Source organism: Martes martes (assembly GCF_963455335.1).
Source record: "Martes martes genome assembly, contig: SUPER_18_unloc_2, whole genome shotgun sequence".
NCBI lineage: Eukaryota > Metazoa > Chordata > Mammalia > Carnivora > Mustelidae > Martes > Martes martes.
The window spans coordinates 67768-86222 of record NW_027666703.1 but is presented as its reverse complement, the minus strand read 5'-3'; the positions used below and the strand labels follow the sequence as shown (position 1 = coordinate 86222).

Here is an 18455-nt window from a genome sequence, read left to right as displayed (position 1 = left end):
GATGGTTATACAAACTCGGATGTTGGGCACAAAGAACCAGGACTGCTTTCTAGAAGGGGTGACACCGGATCTGCAGTTTTCCACTTGGAAGACGGCTTTTGGCTCCTGTGGCCAGAGAGCCGGGTTTTTGTAAAGGTGGAAGATGAAGCTGGATAGGTTGACTGGAGCCATTTTGTGAAGGTGGGAGTTGACTGTGTCAGAGAAAGAGGACTTCAGGCAATAGGTGACAGGTTTTCAGACTATGTTTGTTATAGTCCTGGGATCTTCGGAGGTTCCATGAACCCCTTCAGGGACACTGCTAGGGCAAGCTTTGTGAGTCCAGACCTGCTGCCCCGTACTTTGCCCAGAGTGGCCCCGCTGTCACCTCCCGTGACACCAGGGCAAGCTCGTTTCTCCTTTCCCAGGGTCTCCTCACCACTGAGAATCACACTTCACTCATGGAGGTTCTCAACAAGTACATGATGCATGGATGAATACTGGCATTTTGCCCAAGATTTCTTTGGGAAAACAAGTCTTAGAAAAACTGCTATAGGCAGTATGGAGTTGCTGTTGCCTTTTATTTGCATTTTATATCAAACTGTAAATACCTTTCTTTTTTTAAGTAATCCATGCTTATTGTCCTCTTCCATATTCCATGATTTTTTTTAATTTAATTAAAAAAAATTTTTTTTTACAAAGAAGAAAGCAGAGGAATTGTGTAACTTATATTCTGAATCATACCCTGTCCTTATCTCAGTTTACTTCCTCCCCCTGGCTTGGCAAACCATTGAGAAGATGAGGGGGCAGGGGGTTGCACTTGTGAAACAGGGAGGGCTGGGGTAGTTTTTAAGCCTCGCGTGCCCATATGCTGTACACCTTACGTGCTGGCCGACCTTGTTTCGTGGCACTTCACTTTACCATGCTTCCTAGATGTTGCATTATTTTACAAGTTGAAGGTTGGTGGCAACCCTGCCTTTGCTGCCATTTTTCCAATAGCATTTGCTCATTTCATGTCTCTGTCCCATTTTGGTAATTCTTGCAGTATTTCCAACTTTTTCCATTCTCACTATATTGGTTATAGTGATCTGCGATCAGTGATTATAACTCGTTGGAAGTTCAGATGATGGTTACCATTTCTTAGCAATAAAGTATTTTTTAATTAAGGTATGTGCCTGTGTCTGTAGACATAATGCACTTACACATGGCAGCATAGTACACACATAACTTTGATGTGCACTGGGAGATCAGAAGAGCCATTTGACTTGCTTTATTGTGATGCTCACTTTATTGGATTGTTCATTTCATCGTGATATTTGCTTTATCATCACACTCGCTTTATTGTGATACTCACTTCAGTGCGATACTCGCCTTATTTCAGCGGTCTGCACCAAACCTGCATTGTTTCTGAGGTGTACCTGCACATTTGTTTCTCTTTCTCCCTGCAGAGGTGGAATTTAACGTATCGGAAGCATTTGTGCCTCTGGTCACCCCGAATTCCAATCACTCATCTCACACTGGAAATGACTCTGACTCAGGGACCCTCGAGAGAAAGCGGCCTGCCAGCATGGCGGTCATGGAAGGGGACTTGGTGAAGAAGGAGAGGTGTGTTTATAGCTGTTCACTTTCCTCCAGCAGCAGATGTCATGTAGAAGAATTATTAAACCCTCGGGATCTGGTACTGCCTCAATGGACCTGTAGTATGAGAGTGGCCCACGGTGCACCCATGACTGTTAGGTCCAGATATTTCAGGAATTCCGCTCTAGTTCGTTCCAAACATTAAACGTGACCCCCAAGGCAGATGTGTCAGTACACATCTGTTCCATACGCGTCCACGCTTCACCTGGTCTGTGATAAGCATCATACACATGCTACGAAGTCACTTAAAAGTACCTGATGGGGGAAAAGGAGAGGAAACGTGGGAGAAAATTTAAATGTTGTGGACAGATGGGAGAATAACCCACCTCGCACATGAGTTGTCGGATTTGGTGTTTAAAGAGACCTATTTTGGGTATAACTTGGCCCTTCGTGGAAGCCAGCCGCTGAATTTGGTGTTCAGCTGGAGGGACTTCTCTATTTGCCGACCGTGGAAGAAAAAAGACGGCTGCATTGGCATTAGTGAGAGACGTCAGTCTCTGTTCTATGCTCCACGGGCGAGTTTAGTGGGATTTTCAATGCTTAATGAGGCTGTTTGTGTTTTGTGCCTGCGGAGGCCAACCATTAAGTCCGTATGATGAAATGCCACTGTATTCACCCGAAAGGTCAAGTTAGGCCTGCGGAGTGATGTGCTTTGCGCACACACACGGAATAACATCACCGGACACAGTTTTACAACTAAACCAGTAAACAGATTCACAACTAAACTTCATAGTTTCTTTTCATTGCCTGATCTTATAGTGAGCTTTGATTTTTTGTTTCCTTTTGTTTTGTTGTTGTTGTTTTGTCCAGGCAAAGGCCAATACTTTATGTTCCCATCTGTCCCTCTGAAACCCACATTTCTTATGTGCAGAAGTTTTACTTCTCTGAAGCCCCATTCGCACACTAGGTCTTGCTTCCTGATGACACACTGGCCACTGCACAGTTAGCCTTCATGTATTTGAAGTCACAACATGCAGCGTCGTGGCCATGGTTGGCACATGCGATTCTCGGTTATCTCCCGGGGTAGGTTCTTCCTGCCAACTGACCCAGCACACGCGAGCTCAGGGAGCTACACGTCTTTATTTTTCAAACTGAAAAGCTTGAGAGTTCCTCCATCACGTAAGTTTGCTTACGTGAAAAGTGAATCTTCCTTCTCCCCGTCCTCCAACCACCATCTTCTTCCTCCCTGACCTCCAACCACCATCTCCTTCCCGAAAGCAGTGATTTTTTTCCCGGGATCACGAATCCTCTCAGATCTATTCTTCACATGCACTCACACTAGTGCTCGTACACCTCAGCCAAGGAGGCAGTGTGGTGTGACGTCCTGATGCTGCCCTCGGCTGCCACCCCGTCCGCCAAACACATGGAAGTGTGGAGGCCACTGGGTGGTAGGTAGGTAGACACGCTGACGTGGTGTCACCCACTCCAGACGAGGCCTGTCCGTGGGCTTTCAGCTGTTCACACCTGAACTGAGACAGGACATTGATCAGTACCAGGTCTGTTGCTTGCTCAGGTTTAAAGCCAAGGCAAGCTGCTTGCCTCGGTAATAGCAATGACCGTTTGTCTGGTCCTTGCTGCCTCACTGCATGCGGGGCAAGTCGGGTGGCTCTTGCCGTGTGTGGGTTGTAACACGTGTGGAGTGATGGACTTCTGTCTCACTAGTCGGCTTGCATGCTGTGTTGACTGTTTCTTCTTTCTGTGTAGCTTTGGTGTGAAGCTTATGGACTTCCAGGCCCACCGGCGGGGTGGCACTCTAACTAGAAAGCACATAGCCCCAGCTTTCCAGCCACCACTCCCGCCCACAGATGGCAGCACCTTGGCTCCTGCAGGCCCAGAGCCCCCTCCCCAGAGCTCTAGGGCCGAAAGCAGCTCAGGGGGTGGGACGGTCCCCTCCTCTGCGGGCACACTGGAGCAGGGGCCAAGCTCGGGCGACAGGTAAGAAGACCAGCTTCTGCTGGTCTCAATGCCCCAGCCTTCTTGCAGGTGCTGGCCTGCGGGCGTAGCCTCCATGCCCACAGAATTGCTCGGCGTGGAGTAAACCAGATCTGCCTTCCCTCTTCTGGTTGGCAAAGGATGGGAAAAAAGACTGTAAATTGCTTGCTCTCTTTCCTGTTTTCCAAAAGAAGCAACACTTGTTTGCATTCTTTACCATCCTGCTTTGGTGCTGGAAGCCAATAGGTGGCTAGCTCTATTATAAACCTCTTTTCCCTGTTTGATGTGTACTCAGTGTTCATTTGCCATTTGTTTTTGTCATCTTGTACACTAAGCAATTAACACTTGAATGTAATGAGTTACTTAGATTAGAGCATTGCTGGTATTCATTCATTCACCCACGCACCCATCCATCCGTCCGTCTGTCCATCTGTCCACCCACCCATCCATCCGTCTCTCCGTCCATCCGTCCACCCACTCACCCATCTATCCATCTGTCTCTCCATCTGTCCACCCACCAATCCATCCATCCATCTGTCCATCCATCCACCCACCCATCCATCCATCCATCCATCCATCCATCCATCCGTACACCTACCCACCCATCCATCCGTCTGTCCATCCGTCCCTTTGTCCATCCATCCATCCATCAGTCCATCCATCCATCCGTCCATCCATCCACCCATCCACGTCCAATCAGATTTACTGAGTAACTGTGTGCTGGGTGCCGTACCAGGCACAGTCAGTGACTGAGGCCTCCCCCACCCCTCGCTTTCAGTCTTACAGGCAAATTGATTGGCAAATACAAGGTAGAAAATATGATGATGGACTTTCTTAAGAGGCCCTTTTGTTGCTTAATCTTTTGATTAGCCACCTGGAATGGGGTACAAGATACAGCTTTAAGGAAGAGTGCCTTTGAACTTGAGATTTTCATCTAATCTGCCTGAATTCACTTCCCCACCAGAGGCCACTTTAGGTGGTATGCCAGATAGTTCAGGACTAGAAGTGCTGTAAAAGATGAGCCCCTCTACGGAGTGTGTGCTGCGATTTTTCTTGTCCTTTTCTCTACTGTGGCCATCTAGAAAGCACTAAATAACCGCATATAAAGTAAAATAAAGGCATGGAACAAGGATCCAGCTTCTCGGGATGGGGAGGGAGTGCCTGGTGGGGTCTGACGCCAGCTGCTTAGGAGATAAGAATGGCGTTTCAGCCTCACAGCCAAATTCAGGTTGCTCTGTGTGTTCCTGAGCTCCTTTTTACTCACAGAATTAGTTGAAGTTCACATTTTGGTTAAAAATCACGAAGGCTTCCATCTCCCCAGGCTTCCTAGGCACATCCTGAGCTCCATGTTGTCTTGTCGAAACTGCCACTCCACACACGTCTTTGTTTCAGCTCTAATTTTTTGTTGAGGGGAAAAACAAGTATTTGCAGACTCAAAACATTTTTCATTTACCTGTAGCCTTCGGTTTGCTTAATCAAGGCTAAATGCATTCAGACAATAACTAGAACGCCCTGCAGAAGGACAAATGGAATGTCAGTCGTCAGTTTGCTTTTGTTTTTTTGTGCCCTGTGGGTATTTTTGTGTACCCTTCCCGAATGTCGAATGTCGTTCACTCTTTGGTGACTCCGACAAAATGCAGCTATAAAGCTTAGTGTACAAAGTTCTGAGCTGGGAACTGGCCGGCGTTCTGATCTCTGTCCACCCTGCTGCTAACCAGCTCGGGGCTGGGAGCCATCGCTGAGGCTCAAGGGTTACTCTTTCCTAGAGTGCAAATGAGTGATAATAACCCAGCACTTTATAATTTAGACTGTTGGGATCTTGCCACAGCTTTGCTTTGTTTTGTACACTGTGTGCGTCATATCTCCTTCTTTGGAAGTCCAGAAGCTCTTTCATGTTTTTTTAATACTGCCCAATTTAAGTACAAGCAGACTAGAAATTCCTCATTGGCCTCTATCAAATGGCGTGTCTCATGATATTCGAGTAGCAGAATAGCTAGAAGACAATTGAGGCAGTGAATCTCCTAAAATATTTAGCTCTGTGTGGCCCCAAATAAACAGTGGCTTTGCAGACCCAGTGCAAATTATTGAAAATTCCTGATGCCCTCCTTGCCTGCGGAGGTGTAAAGTCTGGGTGGGATCTGGTGTTTTGATAGCATGCTGACTGACTTTCGCGGGGAGTACCTGACATCTAACTTGACTTCTGCTCTCCGTAGTCCACCAAAACCCAAGGACCCCGCACCTGCCCCTGCCCCAGGGAGAAACAGCAGTCAGATGGCCACTGGCCAGAACCAGGCCCAGACCGCAGCTGGCTCCCATCAGCTCTCTGTCGGCCCAGGGCACAATTCCGCAGGCCCTAGCCCGCACACTCTGCGCCGAGGTAAGTAGCCACCTTTACTCCTTTCCCTTAGGGAGGGATGTGCAGACTTCTTGGGTTAGTGCAGGGATTCACGGTGCAAGGCTTTCCGAGAGAGCATCGCCATGTCTGTTACAAAATGGCAAGGAGAGGGGCACCTGGCTGGCTTCGTCGGAGGAACACATGACTCTTGATCTTGGAGTCTCAAGTTCAAGCCCCACATTGGGTGTAGAGATTACTTAAAAAAAAAATGGCAAGGGCGCCTGCGTGGCTCAGTGGGTTAAAGCCTCTGCCTTCAGCTCAGGTCATGATCCCAGGGTCCTGGGATCGAGCCCCGAACCGGGCTCTCTGCTCAGCGGGGAGCCTGCTTCCTCCTCTCTCTCTGCCTGCTTCTCTGCCTCCTTGTGATCTCTGTCAAATAAATAAATAAAATCTTTTTAAAAAATGGCAAGCAGAAAAATCAGTCATTTAAGAGCTAAATCATTAAAAAGAAATGAACTCATAGCTGAAAGGCAGGCATTTAGGAGTATGTTTAAGCCACAAAGCCTAACAAACAAAAAGTTGTTTCTTGTAAACAATGCTCCCAGTTTTCCAGGAATCTGGTATTCCAACCTCACCCTCTGCTTGGAAACCACCCCAGCCTCTGTCGTAGCCAGGTTCTGCGGATCTGCAAGCCCCTGTAACCTCTAGATTGAGGTCAGGGCTTTCTGGGTCCTGAATGCTGTGTGATCTGAATTGTTACCACCCATATCCCTACCGTCCTCTGCTCAGCAGTTAGGGAGGTTGTGCTAAAACACGGCAGATCATGTCCTCTCTCTGTTGAAACTCTCCCTCCAGTGGCTTCTGTGCAGACCTCCCCCGTGTGTGGTGGGACCTGCTTTTGGGCCCTGCACTTATCACACCCCACTTTCCCCAAGCTTCAGCATTGCTGGTCTGCTCTCTGTTCCTGGGATGCACTGAGCTCATTCCCTCTTCCTTTTTCTTTTCTTAAGTTTGTCAGAGAGAGAAAGCACAAGCAGAGGGAGTGACAGGCAAAGGGAGAGGGAGAAGCAGGCTCCCCGCTGAGCCGGGAGCCCAATGCAGGACTCAGTCCCAGGATCCCAGGATTATTACCTGAGCCAAAAGCATATGCTTAATCAACTGAGCCACCAGGCACCCCTCTGATGTTTAAGTCTTTAATCCATTTTGAGTTGAATCTTCATTTATGGTGTAAGATAAGGGTCCAGTTTTATTCTTTTGCCTCTGGATATCCACTTTTCCCAACATCACCTGTTGAAGAAACCATACTTTCCCTATTGTGTATCCTCAGTGCCCTGTCCAAGATCAGCTGGCCGCATATTCGTGGACTGATTTCTGGGCTCTCTGCTCTGTTCCACGCGTGGTTCCTTAGCATTCAGGTCACAGCTCAGAGATTACCCACCCCGTGGGCCCTCCCTGTTGTCCCACTCTGACTAATGCCCAGCCCCATCCCCGCGACTCACCGAGTCTTCTTCTGTCACATCACTCTCTTTCAGGGCATTTTTCCCTTGATCTGAAATTTTTAAATTTAATTTTTTACCTCGTTGCTTTGTCTTGGACAAGGTCCACCATTCTCCCATGGCCCTGGCACCCAACTCCCCTGCCTCCTCTCCTCATTCCCTTGGCACCCTTTCGTGCCAGGAATGGTCTTTTATTCAGTGTGAATTTACAGTTAATACCACTCAGAATAGAAAGCTAGACATTTTTCTTTTTAAGTTGCTTATGGTAACCAGAGTATGGCTACTATTCCAAAGAGTCCTTTCTTTGTCGGCTGCATAGTTATTTCTGTGGGAAAAGGTCTTCCAGGGTCCAAGGTCAAAAGTTCTAGGCCAGCAGAGCAGAGCAGACTTTATACCCTTTTCATTCTTTTTTTTTAAAGATTGTATTTATTTATTTGATAGAGAGAGATCACAGTAGACAGAGAGGCAGGCAGAGAGAGAGGGAGAGAGGGAAGCAGGCTCCCCGCTGAGCAGAGAGCCCGACGCGGGACTCGATCCCAGGACCCTGAGATCATGACCTGAGCCGAAGGCAGCGGCTTAACCCACTGAGCCACCCAGGCGCCCCTACCCTTTTCATTCTTGAATTCTGAGCCCTGTAAGCAGAGAGCCAGCCAGTGTAGGAAGGAGGAAGGAGCTGAAAAAGAGTCCAAGGAGTCCACAGAGCATGGTTGTGAGCCTCTGTTCTGCCAGTTACTGGCTCTGTGATCTTTTGCAAATATTTGACTTCTCTGAACCTCAGTTTTCTCTACTGTGATATGGGTATAACAATGCCTGTCTTGTAGGGAGCTAATGGGACTTAAGTGAGACTTAAATGGGACTTCAGTTTATGTAAGGGGCCTAATTTGGTACTCGTGATGTGGGGTAAATGATGCTCCTTAATTTCCCTATCGCTTTTGGGGAAGATTAGTAGGATCTCAGTACAATTTGAGAAATGCTAATGTCTCTCCTTTCTGCCCACCTCTCCCAGCCCAAAACCAGGTCTCCATGTTTTTGATTTCACCCTCCTCAGTACCAAATTCTGCCCCCTTGCCCCCTTGCTCCCTTTCCCCCTTAATGATGCCGATCTCAGCTGGTATGGAGAGGGTGGTGGTTTGCTTCATCCCCCCTTAGAGAAATCTAGCTAAGACAACTCTTCCAGACTTACTTGTACTTGTATCCAGAGCATATCTGTTAATTCAAATGATTCCAGAAGTGGTAGAATTTCTGTTATTAAAAAAAAAAAATTAAGCCCTCTGGAAGCCGGCTTAGGGCAAGGGGCCATGGTGCATGTATAGGCAGATCAGTCATGCTTGGGGGTCACCCTCTTCTAGCTCCTCTTGCTTCTCCCTGATTCTTTGGGCGGGCAGGACACTGACAAGTGGGCAGCTCATTGGCCTTAGAGCATCGATTACATCTAGGGAGGTGGCCCCCTTCACATAGTTCTCTTCATATTAAACTTTTCAAATGACAGACCTTGGGGTACCTGGCTGGTTCCATCAGCAGAGCATACAACTTTTGATCTCAGAGTCATGAGTTCAAGCCCCACATTGGGTATAGAGATTACTAAAAATTTTTTAAATAAAAAAATAAACAATGGGTCTTTAAAGCTCTGAAGGTCGGTGTGTATATAAGGTACTTTTTTTTTTTTTTTTTTGATCCGTAAACCTCTTGTTTGAGCATAATTTTAGATTTCCAGAGAAGTTACAGAGGCGGTGCTGGTTGTTCCCGAATGCTTCCCACCCACTTCTCCGAGTGTTAATGACCCAGGTCCCCAAGGTGCATTTATCACCACCCAGAAACCAACCCTCTGCTTTACTATGGACGAAACTCCATATTTTGTTCAGAATTCACCAGTTGTTCCACCAGGGGCCAGGTTCTGTCCCAGACCCGCTCCCATCCAGGAGACCACGGTGCATGCAGCCGCCTCTTCTCCTGAGTCTCCTCTGGGCTGTGACAGTTTTTGTTCTCCCTTGTGTTTTCATGGCCTTGACAGCTTTCGGGGAGGGCCAGTCAGGCATTTTGAAGGACGTCCTCCATTCACGTTTGTCAGCAGCTGTTCTCCTGGTTAGACTGGGCGGGGGGGCCTTGGAGGAGGCAGACCACAGAGCTGAATGCCCTCCTGCTCGCATCCTTCCCCGGGGAGCTCAGTATCAGCCATTGGGAGATTCACCTGATAAAGGCGGTGCTGGCTTTACTCACTGAAAGGTGTTTTCCCCTTTGTGCAGCTGTTAAAAAACCTGCTCCTGCACCCCCGAAACCAGGAAACCCACCTCCTGGCCATCCCGGGGGCCAGAGTTCTCCAGGAACATCTCAGCACGTACCCAGCCTGTCACCAAAGCCGACCACGCGAAGCCCTTCTCCTCCCGCCCAGCATGTGGGCCAGGCCCCCGGCCAACCCTGCACCACCTCGCAGCCTTCTGCACCCCGGAGGTACTCGAGCAGCCTGTCCCCGATACAAGCTCCCAATCACCCACCACCGCAGCCCCCGACGCAGGCCGCGCTGATGGGGCACAGCAAACCGAGTAGCCAAGGCCCGCCCGCTCCCGTGGCTTTGCCCAGTGAGCCTGGACTTGAGCAGCCGCTTCACACCCCTCCCCAGACTCCAACGCCCCCCAGTACTCCACCTTTAGGAAAACAGAACCCCAGCCTGCCAGCTTCTCAGACCCAGGCGGTGAGTAATCCCGAGATGGCACAGCCACACACCGGAACCTTACCAAGACCGAGACCAGTACCAAAGCCGAGGAACCGACCCAGCATGCCTCCACCCCCACATCCTCCTGGTGCCCACTTGGCTGGGGACGGCACCCTCACCAACGCTGCTCCCACTGCCTCCAAAATAGTCACGGGTAAGTGAGAAATCAGCTCCGATCTTCCCCCCCTTCCACACTGCATTGCATCCAGACTCTCCCCTTTCGTTTAGGCCTTGGTTTTCAGCGGGGGACAGCAAACTATACCCACTGGCCAGATCCAGCCCATAGCCCGTTTTTGTAAATAAAGTTTTATTGGGACAGAGCCACTCTAATTTGTTAACAAACTGCCTTTGGCTGCTTTTGTGCTAATGTAACGGTGGTATAGTCCTTTCAGAGAGTATTTGGCACACAGAGCCTGAAAATATTTAATACCTGGTCCTTGAAGTTGGCGGGCCTCTGACTTATAGTATCATATGTGTTTAAGACCTATCTACATTTACCTTTTTCCAAGTATAAGGACCTAATTGGTGGAAGGTATTGTACAACATGAGCATGAAATTCATTTCTTAGCGAATTCCCCATTAAGATACTTACCTTCCTTCTAAAGCTAAAAATGTTCATAGTAAATGAAGCATTTCAGATATAACTTTAAAAAACGTGATCTGTGCCCATTTGGATGCTCCAGGAAGGGAGGTCTTGGGCATGAGCACATCAGAGCACCAGTCCTGAGTGTTGAGGGAGGGAAGGATCAAGAATTTCCCATAATTCCTGCGGAAACCTGTTTTGGGTAGTGATGATTGTATACATTTCTGTGGGCTACCTAATGGGGTGTTTTTCTTTTTTTTACAGGCAGTCTAGAACATGATCATTTTATTTAATTATGATTTCTTTTAAAAGTTCCACCCTTAGGGCTCTAATATACTATTTGATTTAAGGATGGGGTGGATGGGGGGTTTTTTAATGTGTTTTTTAAAATGGCAATTAGGAGCTTTGAATCACAACAGCTTAGTTTTAAATTTCCTACGTGGAGCTAGTTTTAGAGAAGAAGTTGAAATATACCTCTTGGCTGACCAGCTGTACTACACATCTTCTCTGCTGAAACGAGCCAGTGGTATCCCCCAGACTGGTACCACAAATGATGAGGGTTAACCAATTAGTCTATCTTTTGATAACCCTGTTTCTTTTTCAGGAATATACTGCATAAATGCACTATTATAAATGGTTAATAATTTCTGATGACACTCCAGCTTTTACTTTTGAAAAACAAAGCCATATTGGTGTGTTTATTTGTTTGTTTCCCAATAGATGCCCTCACAGGTGGGGAAGGTTCCCAGGACTAAGGTCTGTAACCCCCCCCCAAGCAGCTCGCTCCACAGCTCCAAATGCTCCTGCTTAGCTGTGTTTTGCAAATGTGCTTGTGACTCTGTGCTCAGGAGCAGCTCCGTGAGGCCCCTGCCACCGTTCTGTAGCGTTAGACATTCCTTATGCTGAGCTGCTGTGCTCGCAGTTCAAGAGGTAGATGTCCGTAGATTGAGAACCCGATTTCAAGCAACTCTCGTAAGATATGAGGAGTGTCTTCTTTCTTGTTGGTAAGCCTTTCCTAAAGGGTCCTGCTCTTCTCAGGGATTTACCTCTCATCGATTGGCTCATCACTTCCAACCAAAGAGGACTCGGGTGCAGTCAGCCCAGAAAATTGTGTTCCCTGTGTCTTGAGCTTTAGTTTTTTTAATTGTACATCTTAAGTGCAAGTTAACCGCATGGAGCTTCTTAATTTGATGTTTGAAATTCTGAGGACCAAAAAAAGAAAAAAAAAAAAAATCTTCCCCCAAAGATCCCACACTAAATTCCTTTGCATTCCAGCATGCTTACATTTTGCTTTCTTAAACCATATGAGCTTTTCCAAGGGCACCGTGAGGCTCATCTAAATCCTGCCTTTGGGTCCGCGTTTGGACACCATAAGGCTCTCTTTATGGGTACCGTTGCTCTCATCCGCTGAGCTGAGCCTTAAACCTACGGTGGGCTACTTCGGCAGAGTATTCACAGTTTTGGTCTGAGTAAGACTTTCTGGAGAAATCAGAAATAGGGGAACTAGAGTGCGACCTTTAGGACACAGAGAAGGGCATGGTGGTGAGTCCCCCTCCCCACTCCTTATAACCCAGAGAAACCTGGGGTTGCCCGACAGGGTATGGAAGTCATGTATAAGAGTGAAGTGACTGAGCCCTAATCAACATGTCAGTACTCGGGACACACCAAACTTCCCCCCTCCACCTAGATCTTTCCGTCTTTTTGACAGTAAACTGCAAACCAGAACCATGTCTTTTGTTTAATACCACTCTCAGCTCAGGTGTATTTCTTCCAGAAAGCCATCTTACTGATCCAGTACAACCCCATAAGGCTCTGTACTTTATAATTATCAGGTCAGGGAAATTTTATATGAAAACTACTTTTCCTTAAGATATTAGTGAACTATTTAAAAACCAATTTATGTTATGATTCTCCTACACTCAAGAAGGTCCAGGTCACCACAATGACCTCTGTATTGCAGAATTAACTTTCAGTTGTTTAAAATCACCTGGACTGCCCCTGGGAGCACACCGAAGGCCAGCATTTAGGACTCATGAATCCTCTATTATTAACCATTCCTGGATACGGCCATTGGGTATTTCAACATAACTTCCGAGGAAGGTGGTTCTTTATGACGACATCATGTTTTTACATGGAAAAGCATGGACAGATTCCTAGAAACAGGTTATTTGTTTAGAGCAATTAATCCCCCAAAAGTAGAATTAAGGCCCGGGGCTTAGGATAAACTCTTGGGTGAGACTGTTGCTCCCAGGCACCTCTGGCAGCCAACCTGGGCCAGCTGAGCCGCAGCCCGGGGAGAACGGAGGGACTCTGATGTCACTGGAACCTCTTCTTGGTCATTACTGTAGAAGGCACGACCAAGCTTTTAGCTGTGAAAGTAAGAGAGTTTACATCTTGCTGTTTTTAAAGTAATAGATTCTAGCCAAGAGTGTTCTAATTTCAACATTTTATTAAATAATTTAGATGTATGACCTGCCATATTCAGTAAGAACTGAAATTGGAATATTTAATGGTAAGGAAAAGGCACCTGATTGGCCAAAGCATTTGTGCTACTTGATGATCATGTTTGTGCACTAACGCCTGTTACTAACCAGGCACGCTCCCCCTGCCTGCTTGCATCCCTACTAATAGTGCATGTACTAATGGAGGCTGGCTTCGTTCATGCTTGCTGTCTATCACCCCGAGTACAAAGCGTGTCCACAGCGTGTGCCAGGTGCTCACAGGGCTGGCCCTGTTACTTCTCTCATTCCTGTTCTTGTCTATACCGGGCAGGCTTGAGATGTAATAGAAAGAGGACCTTGTAGACTCGGATGTGCCTGAATTAGAATTGCAGCTCTGTGTAACGTCAGACAAGGCACGACCTGGCTGATGAGTAAGAGGGTGATGTTGATGAGAATTTCTCCTGAAGGGGTGAAATCAGATGAAATAAGAGAACGTCTTTCAGTTCTTAATATACACGGAGTCTTAAGTAAACGGTAGCCATTTATGATCATTTTCATCTTGGGAAAAAAATAGATGCTCAGAGTTGTGTATTAGATTCATATATCAACGCTTTAAAAACTCATATGCCCAGACACAGCCTTTTAGGGCTGGGGCCCAGTCATCCCTGTTTAGATTCTGATGCACTGCTTGGTTTTCCCCATATCAGTTCTTTTGTAGGTTAAAAAGACAATGCTCAGGAGTAAAAGACATTTCTTAATATTTTGTGATATTCCATGAGTCTGAGAATATCCACGAGGCCCCCATCCTCTGCGCAGTGGTATGCCGTATCGCTCTCGGGATTGTCCTTAAACAAACTCAACACTTCACTAGTTTTCGTGGTGTTCTTTTTTAAAACTAACCTCTTTTTATATCCTGAAAGACATGCATTAAAAAAAACTAACCACGGATATTGAAGGAGATTTGGAAACTAGAAATAATAAGAAGGCGCTCTTCTACAGTTGGAGGAGTTCACTATTTGTATTCTATTTGTGTCTCTACTCTAGTTTTTTTTTTTTCCCCCTAGAAGTCCAGGGAGTGTATGATTCTAACTATTTTGCATATATAGATTTTGATCTTGCATTTTTTAATTTCACCTTACATTCTATGCTCCTTCCCATGTTCTGATGGAGTTTTGACAACCCGTCTTTTCCAATGAATGTCTAACGTTAAGCAGATGGGTTTTTGCTCAGAGTTGGACGTTTCAGTGGCTTCTGCTTCTACTTGCAGTTTATTTTTAATAACTAGACATCAGAATCATGTCAAGGTAAATATTGGAATCTTTGTAAAATAACCTTTTCCCCCCTTTTTGCTACAATGAACCAGAGTGTTTAAGACTCCTGCGTTATATCCTCAGAAGCTGTCTGCTCTGTCAGGCCCTTACCCGCAGATGCACAAAGTCCTGTGGGCCGGAGGGAGAGCACTATGCCAATGAAAATCCAGGCTCCGGGGTCCAGCCCATCTGGCTCTGATCCTGTGTGAGGAGCTGAGTCTCTCAGGGTCCCCCTTTCTTACCTCGACACTGGTATACTAGTGCTGCTTTGGGGTCATTTCACACAGGGCCAGTGAGCTGACACGATGCTGTGTGTGGAGCCCCTGGGACCATGTCTGGTGTGTGGTAGCTGCTTGGCAGTGCCACCATCGTGATGAAGAGTCGTCTCCTTCTGAAAGCTAGCTCTGCACACACGCTGATTCTTCCTACTTCTTGTGTGTGAACAGATTCGCTGTCTTCTTTTTAAACATGGTTCAGCCAGCCTGGCTCGCTCAGTGGGTAGAGCTGGTAACTCTTGATCTCAGGGTCATGAGTTCAGGGCATGGAGCCTACTTAGAACTTTATTTTTTAAGATTTTATTTATTTGACAGAGAGAGAGAGCAATCACAAGTAGGCAGAGAGGCAGGCAGAGAGAGAGAGAGAGAGGGAAGCAGGCTCCCTGCTGAGCAGAGAGCCCGATGTGGGGCTTGATCCCAGGATCCTGAGATCATGACCTGAGCCGAAGGCAGAGGCTTAAGCCACTGAGCCACCCAGGTGCCCCCAAACTTTAAAATTATAATAAAATCATAAATAAAAATAAACTCAGCTGCCTTTAAAAAAATAAAAAATAAAAATGGTTCACGTAAGGGGCAGGGGGATAGGGCTGGGAAATAATGTACCTGCCAACCTCAGGCGAACCAGGGAAGCAGGCAGGAGGCCTTATGCTCCCACCACACATTTTTTGCCCCCGGTGTAGAATTTGTGTGTATTCATCATAAATAGAGAATTTCAGGAAAGTACAAATCCAGAAATTATATGCAGTGGAAAGGAAGGAAGGAAAAAGATCTGTCTTCTGATAAGGGTCTGTGGCTAATTGATGTTGGTTTGCATGGAAATCCACATATTAACAAGTAGAAATCTAATCAGCACGTATAGAACCTTTGCATCACGCGTCCCCACCAGGCATGGCAGTTCCGTAGTTTCTGATAAACTTTTTGGGCTAAAGAGAGACGCTGACTGGTTGCACCATCTGTCTTGTTGGGTTAGGGATTGAATTTGCAATGGATTTCTTGTACCAGTCTTGTCTTGGAGACGTGACTACTCTGCCTGAGGCTGTAGGAGAGGAGGATTGGAAAGATGGTTGAGCTGGAGGGCTCTTCGTCATTTACCCGTCCAACTGGCCAGCCACAACATTTATTGAGATTCAGCTATTAAGCAGCTACTGTTCTAGGCACTGGGGATGCCCTGAGCTAGACAGACACAGTCCCTGCTCTTCGTGACTTCCTTTCTGCTGAGGTTAAGTCTGAGACATTTGGATCCCTATTCTGTGCACACAGCCCACCCTTGACTGCACCACTGGACACTGCAACGCAGCACAGTTCAGTTGGTTTTACAATTATCGTAAGACTGGAATTGTCAAGTGCATTCAGCACTTGAACCCTCTCACACCTTGGCACCTCCACACATCTGAAATTTCTCTTGAGTTGTGGTGCACAGGAAACCTGAAGAGCTGGGGCCGCCAACCCAGGAGCCCTTGTGAGAAAAGGTAGTAGATAGATCTTGTGGCTCAGAACTGTAGGGTTGTGCACGAGCAGGAAACAGTCTCAAAGCAGTGAGCCCCCCCCCCCGCCACTGAACGCACATGCGTGTGCCCCCAGCCTGCATGGAGAAGGAACAAATGAAAGAGAAATTATGAGTAATTCTTAAACATATTGGGGAGACTCCCAGCACACTCTAGCCTGTCAACATGAAACTACAGCAAATCTGAACCTCTCCCTTCTCTCCTGCACCAGTCCTAAAACCTCTAACCAGGCCCTCACAGTTTGCTCAAACACACACCTACTAGAGAAACAAATGATTCTGTCTTGATCAGGGGCCATCTCCCCCACTGAACCCCCGACTTCATTAAAGCTGGGTCTGGCTTGTTCACTGTTGTGCCGTCTCAGGTAGTAAGTACTTATTCATGAATGAATGCATTTGAGCCTCTCCAGCCTCACAAGGAGGCTGGCCATGACAGGTGAAGATGTGTCTTGTGGGTTTTGAGGAGTGAGGGACTGGTGGCTTGAGGATTCTGGTTGCCCTCTCGCTAGAGGAATTCCTGCCAACATAAGACATGAAAAAGAAACTGGAGTCTAAGTATTAGAAGGAGAAGAGAAAATCGGTATTTGTGAGAGGCTGGTGATCTACCTCATTGATTGTCACCCAGGGGTTGACAGGGGACATCTGGCCATGTCTGGAGACACCTTTGTCACAGTGAGGGTGAGAGGGCTGGCTGCCACTGACATCTCATGCATGAAGGGCATGAGCCAGCCCCCACTGAGCCAGCCCAAAATGTCACCGGCGCTGAGGTTGGCATAGCATGAATAACAGGAGGACGGCCTCCTGGGCCCCAGAGGAGGGGGCTCTGTCCAGTGAGGCGCACCTATCCCGGCAGCCCTGATTTGTGAAGAGGTTTTAGTTAGCGTGCAAGAGGCTTGGTGCAAAGAATGAGGTTTCCTCTCATTGGGCAGAAGGAGCGCCCCCTGCAAAGGCTGCATGTCTGAGGGCTCCCGGGAAGGGCCACCAAGAACCAGGAGGTAGGGCTGTGCCACTCGGCTGCCCTGGGGTCTGAGAGGCTTGACTCAACTTCCAGGGGCTGACGGTGCCTGTAGTGAGCGAAAGTGTGTGTGCATGGGCTGACTCCGACCGTCCAGCTTCTCTTCTAGAGCGCCGTCGGGCGGCCTCGTGAACATTACCATACGCTGACAGCATGTCTCCTGTTTTTGTCCAGACACCAGTTCTAGAGTTTCAGAGCCGCTTCGCAGCACCTTTCCTGACATGCATTCAGACTCAGCCAGCAAAGACCTGCCCGGACGCATTCTGTTGGATATAGACAACGATACAGAAAGCACCGCCCTGTGAAGAAAGCCACGCCCCTGCCCCGCCCCCTTCCGCTGTGGAGCCCGGAATCAGGCAGGTGCAGGGTTCTCTCCGCAGACCAAACAGTGAAGAGCTTTCAGTGAAGGGAAAAAGGTCTGGCCTGCAGGCCTTTGCCTTCCCACAGCCTCAGGACAAGGTGGAGGCTGACACTTTAAGCTGAATGATCTGTGTCTTGAAGACGTTGGCTTTCTTTACACGGGAAAGAAATCATGCCAAAAAATTTTTTTAAAAAAATTTAAAAAGAAAGAAAAAAAGAAAAAAGAAGTACCTAGAATGGAAGGAGTATTACTGCCGAGACGCGCATAGGAAGCTTTGTCACTGCCGTTGAGGCAGGTGGCACAAAAGGCAATTTGGAATGAAGAAGAAGTAGTGCGTGAACAATCTATTTAATAAAATACATGCATTATGCAAATCGCCTACTTCCTGCTACTTGGACTTTCATTCTTATATATTAGGAGGGAGGTTCTTCTCCTTCACCATTGCTGCAGAATCGTTTTGTATGAAGTATGGTCGTGCCTCCCCGACCCCCTCCAAACCGTGAGCATTGATGGTGACTGCTGGATCCGTCACCTCAGCAAGCTGGATGTGACTTGTGCCTTGTTGGATCGCCAGAATGTAGAAGGAAATGTACTGTTCTTTTTTTTTTTTTTTTAAACAATGTAATTGCTACTTGATAAGGACCCGAACATTATTCTAGTTTCATGTTTAATTTGAATTAAATATATTCTGTGGTTTATATGAAAACTTTATAATTCTCGGAAGCAAAACTGTGGCGCGCGCGCGCGCGCGCGTGTGTGTGTATGTGCGCGTGCGCATGTTGTCACCTCACCAAACAGAATTTGGCTGAGACATCAAAGATTCCTGTGCCCCCAAAGTGCTTCTTGCACTTAATAATATCATTGAAAATATATACCTAT

General features: G+C 47.3%; 1 protein-coding gene across 2 annotated transcripts in view; it reads left to right on the top strand.

Annotated features, from left to right (window-relative positions):
- ARHGAP17 (Rho GTPase activating protein 17) overlaps positions 1-18455 on the top strand; it is an 86209-nt gene extending 67754 nt beyond the window's left edge. Inside the window, exons 16-20 of one of the 2 annotated variants that reach the window (XM_080831724.1) lie at positions 1425-1581; positions 3319-3549; positions 5760-5923; positions 9621-10241; positions 17390-18455. In XM_080831724.1, the coding sequence (XP_080687850.1) occupies positions 1425-1581; positions 3319-3549; positions 5760-5923; positions 9621-10241; positions 17390-17520 (1304 nt within the window). In that variant the 3' untranslated portion in view covers positions 17521-18455. The remainder of the gene's footprint in view (positions 1-1424; positions 1582-3318; positions 3550-5759; positions 5924-9620; positions 10242-17389) is intronic. The other variant, XM_080831725.1, reaches the window with a different exon arrangement.